The sequence below is a fragment of the Schistosoma mansoni genome, chromosome W, assembly GCF_000237925.1.
Source record: "Schistosoma mansoni strain Puerto Rico chromosome W, complete genome".
Lineage (NCBI taxonomy): Eukaryota > Metazoa > Platyhelminthes > Trematoda > Strigeidida > Schistosomatidae > Schistosoma > Schistosoma mansoni.
In genome coordinates, this window is record NC_031502.1 from 18448687 (window position 1) to 18454361 (window position 5675).

Below are 5675 nucleotides of genomic sequence, written 5' to 3' on the forward strand. Positions count from 1 at the left end.
TTTATATAGTTGAGATCATGAGTCAATTGACGCTAGATCACCATGGAAAACCTGAGGAGTCCTACAATAAGACGAAACGGCCGTCCAGTGCTTCCAGGTTTTCCATGGTGGTCTTACTTCAATTGACTCATGATCTCAACCATATAAAATATGTCTATCTTTAAAATGTTGCTTTTGTTTAATTTATGTTCATGTGAAATCTGTAGCGGCTTACATAGAAACTGTTACTGAGTGAACAAATTGAAATCATCCTATACTTGTGAATGCGCATCTGCAATGTAATTCATTTAAAGAAAGTTCATAGAAGTCATAGTACTCCATCTTCTATTTATGATTGATCCAAATGTTTTGGTAAAGTTTCAGTAATGTTGTACATCCTCATCAAATATACTTCAAATTTAATTTTCGAGATGTTTCAAAACATTTTAAATAACTTATCAATCCAAGCTTAATGTTTGTGAAACACTATTAACTGGCAACGAGGACAACGAACTCTCGACGTATCTCTGATAAGCGAATTTTTTGACAAAATTCTCACTGAAGTGTATACGATTTAAACATATAAAAATAACTTATTAAAACATTTTTCAGTGAAGTATTAAGAATCAGAATTCATTTCAATTACTGATCTTTTTTGATTTTATGAGCATAGTCCAAACGTAGGTCTTTTAGATATGTTTACGGAAAATCAGTCATCTTGTAGACTACTTAATAGAAGCTGAGTAAAGTTTTTGATCCGCTAATCCACGACACTAAAATAAATCATGATACTTCTAAGCATTTGTTAATTTGAACACTTAGATGATCGAGTATACCATGATTATTTTGATGAACTATTTGAATCGGATGTACCCTATATTTGATGTTGAAAATTTAGATGCGAAAATTCTGGGACCCGTATTTCACGTTTGTTGGGAGTTTACAGGACGATGGATGATCAACATGGAGAAAACTATTGCTTCATTGATCCCTGTAAATTCTTTGCGAGAAATCACCAATGAGCTATTTTGCTCATTAATTTTCCAAAGGTACGCTGATCGAATCCTGTAAAGTATTGAGTTAATGGTATTTTACAACAAACATTTTAGTATTTTTTATCACTGATTTAAGGGATAATAGACAATATAAAAAAATCTGTCAACATGTTTTTCTTGACTTAAAATCAATTAAAATCGAATTGCTTTTGTTTCCTAATAATTTTTCTGAAACATAAACATCACGATGAATTTGGAAGTTGTCTTTTGTTTATGCTGTCCAACAGATCTTTCTCATTGGGTTTTTTGAAAACCATCTCATTTTCTTTCGTTATCCAAATTTGATCAACTTATTGTCAGTCTATGTATAATTTAATATACAAACAGAAATTGTCAGACTTGTTATTCACGCATGAATCGGATTGATTTTCTGACAAATTCTAGATTAGGTAAAACTGGTTTGAAAGTATTTGCAACAACATTTTACCGTTTATTTTTAATAATAGCATAATGTCCTTAAGTTTTATTATTCGATAATCCTGTGATACTTTTAGTTAGCTTAAATAAGTGTCGATCTTAAGAAGGCCCAAAATTTATGTAATACCCACTAAAATGATCACTTTTAAAGGTACTCATTTTTAGGTTAAATTCAGTACAACATGGTTGATTATGAGATTCGGTTGTGGTGTGTGGTGAGTTATTTGCCAAAATAACCTATTATAGTTTTTATTAGAAACACTAAACCTAAAGCTATTCAATGAAGAATATGAATTCCAAGCATCAAATACAACTCTACTGAACATTAAAGTATCAGTTAATTAACAATAACAGATTCGAAACCCGTTGGCCAGACACTATAAGCAACATTCTACTGTGGGAGAGAACGAACTAGATTTCAGCGGAAGAAGAAATCAGGAAGAAATGCTAGAAGTGGATAGGACACATATTGAGGAAATCACCCAACTGTATCATAAGGCAAGCCTTCACATGGAATCCTGAAGGCCAAAGGAAAAGAGGAAGACCAAAGAACACATTACGCCGAAAAATGGAGACAGACATGAGAAGAATGAACAAAAATTGAATAGAACTAGAAAGGAAGGCCCAGGACAGAGTGGATTGGAGAATGCTGGTCGGCGGCCTATGCTCCATTGAGAGTAACAGGCGTAAGTAAGTAAGATTTGAAATCCATTTATTTGCTGCTAACCTAAATGAAAAGATGAATTTTATAATTTGAAATGGTTACTCTCACAAATCCAAGCAACATACTGTTAGAATTATGGTTAAATTCATAATTCCATCCATTTTTTTCGAGCACGAATTATTCGTTCCTGTTCATGTACACTTCATTGCGTAGTTAGGTCATGGATATTGAAAATCATCATCAATGAAAGATACCATACATGAGGTTTAGAAGAGAACCGGATTTATGAAAATTACTTTCGTTATTGAAATACATTCAGAAAAACAAGAAGTCCGGCGAAACTATCTCTTCTCAACAGATTTCATATCAAGCATATAAATGGAATTTCAGTTTTTGTTTATGAGGAAATATGAATAATCAATAAATATAATGATATAATCAAAAGATTACTATACTATATCCCTATTGTAAACAATGACAATAAAAATAGGGTACCAGTTAAAGATGTGAAAAATTAGTAATTTAACCGTGAATGAAGTAAGATAATTAAAATATTTTCATCACAATAATTAAGGGTATTAAAGCAGTTAAATGAAATGAAATAATTATGAATAAAACAACAAGGATATGAGAAATAATTAAAAAGTGGGAGATTTATTTCAAATGAGTAATCAAAGAAATGAAAGTAATAATAATAATAGTGATAATACTAGTAATAATAAATTTAGGGCCTTGGTAGAGACAATGATAAAAAGTAAATCTTGCGTACATACATCTCAGGCTTCATTTTGTGGATGGCAAAAGCTTTTACTGATTGAAGGAGATGAATACGAGGAAATCCTGGTAACTTTGGAAAGAAATTATTACCAACCTTAAAATCGACCCATGGATAAATGTAGTGGTTAAAATCCTTTGAAAACTCAGGGGTAGAACTTCTAACCGCCTTCTTCTGACCTTTGTAGAACCACACTAGGGTATGTTTTCATATTCGAGTTGAAAGCAATTACTGGCTACTGCTTACACACCTTTCTCCATGAGAGCAGGAGAATTAATAGATGTACATCGAGGCGACAAGACGAGTGATCTTACCTTTTACCAATGCGGAGAGAAATTTCCACTAGTGGAATTTAGTCACAGCTTTGCCGCACAGATCTTTAATATAAGAACCATTTTATTAAATTAAAAATAACGCACATACTAATCAACACATTAAGAATCAAATTAAACTAGTTGATTTTTTGTAGATGACAAATAAAAATGATAATAAATTCCGGTACATATCAAGCATAATTATTTGAAAGTTACGTTTGGCAGATATTTATTACCGTAAAAAGTCTGTGCACAAAACACTGATGGGAATCACAAGAAGTTAATAAGATTAAGTTCGTGAAAACGTTTATGAACGCGCTTTCGTAAATGAAACATACTATAGCTAATCACTTCCATTGAAACTCAACTAGATTTTGTGAATCAAGATTTTGATTTACAAACTAGTGAATTTGATGTTCCACATCTTGGTACTGGTTGAAAAAATGTCATGGGAATATTATCGTCCATAATTGTATTTTACTAGACCGGTCTATTTTTGAAAAAAAATAACCTTGATTATGTGTTGTCTTTCTATTATTGTTTTAGTCTTTATTTAACGCTGACTTTTGTAGGCTACACAAGATCTCAATAAACTTCCTTGCTCATACATATTCGATCTAATTATATAAAAGGTGTGTAAGGCATAAGTAAAAGTTATTTATTTGTACACTACTATTTCCATCCGCAACGTACTAAGGGTATTTAAAGCTTGGCCATTATATCTTAACATATGTTAAAAGAATATTATTCGACCAGTGTAGACATCTCAAAGAAGTGAAACAGTTCCTATTTCACATCCATTTCTGACTACATGTTTAACTCACAAAATTTATAAAATATTGAACAGATTCGTATGCATAATCAACCTACGATTTTTGACATTATGAAATATATGTGAATGATAGATTTGCAATTAAAATAATTAACAGTATGACCTCTTGATTTGAGACAAATTGGTCATCTGTGTTGTTTGATAGTATTTCTGTTTAGCAATACTGATATACCAATGATTTATAAGGTCAAACATTAATCTATATTTTTCATAGTCAGATATGAGAATGTCGGTCTTTGATGAAACTTAATCCTATAGTTAATCGTAATTTCAATTTGATTTTTTCGATTCTAAATGAAACACCGATTAATCATTGCCTTCATTCAATACTATTGTCGATGTTGACCAGAGATGTTTTGTTTGATAATAAGGCTCTTAAAATTGCACAGTATAAAACTATTTCTATTATGAAGCATATGCTGATATATCTGGACTTAAAAGATGTATATACGTGCAAATGACACGATTTCCTTTTGGAAAATAGAAATTTAGTTTTGCCATTGAGTAGTCATTTATATTACACACATTGTACTGAACATAACGGCATAGTGAAGCATGTTTCCCAATACATCATAACTGTGTCTTTTACTTGAATTGGCTCCATAAAATTCGTTATACTAGGATAAATGGACACACTTCATTTACTGTTTACGTTCATATCATATATATATCTTTCGTATAAAGTCAGTGAACTCAGTTAACTTGTTGTCGATCAATAGCTTGGGATTTCGAAAAGATGTTAGTTTGATCATTTAAAACCTTATCATACATACCGTGAAACCTTTGTGTTACTTGTCTCTCGACAGGTCGAAAGCTGTACATATTTATATCCATTTTGGAACTAATAAAGAATTTAAAAACATAATTTGTCACTTCAGATAACTTGTACGTTATAAAGGGCGTGTAAATAAATATATATACTCGATCTGTAATTCAACTTCATGATGTTTAATTATTAACAATCAATCTGTAGAAGAATTCTATATATATATATATATATATATATATATATATAATTACCAGATGATTCAACGAATCTCGCACTTCATCTTATCGTTGTCATGGATTCCTTATTATTTATTTGATTATTATTTAATTAATTATTAATTTAATCACAGTGAATTAATGGAATGACTAAATCAATATTCTAGACCTTCATTTAGTCCTAACTAGTTTAATTTCAACTAATTTATCTTATTCTGCTTGTTTAATGACTGAGAAATTGTTTAGTACTTTGTACCACAGCTAAAAGTTAAATGCCCAAACCACATCAACAGAATTAAACGAAAAATGAAAACTGATAAACCTTAGCTATTAAACTGTTTCTTTTGTCATTGTTCATTTTGATCATATGTTAACTGTGTGATCATATCTAAAGAGTAATGATTGACGCACTTCGCGATAAAAATTTGTTATTTCTTTCTTGTGTGTGACTTTTTTCTTCTACAGGTTCATCCTTCACATATAAAGTCTTATTTACTTCTCGGAGATATAGAGTTAACTGAAAAGGCGAACATAAAACTAGCAAAGCAAGTAAGCTTTAACTGTAAATCTATGAATTCGTTAATGCTACCTCATCCTGAACATATGTCAACATATACTTACTTTTTTCCTACATAGTATTTTGAAGAAGCGCTGA

General features: G+C 30.8%; 1 protein-coding gene across 1 annotated transcript in view; it reads left to right on the forward strand.

Annotated features, from left to right (window-relative positions):
* Smp_128560 (putative smile protein) overlaps positions 1–5675 on the forward strand; it is a gene marked incomplete at both ends in the record, with an annotated part of 11634 nt that extends 5959 nt beyond the window's left edge. Inside the window, 2 exons of the mRNA XM_018788850.1 lie at positions 5486–5569; positions 5658–5675. Coding sequence (XP_018654352.1) covers positions 5486–5569; positions 5658–5675 — 102 coding nt within the window. The remainder of the gene's footprint in view (positions 1–5485; positions 5570–5657) is intronic.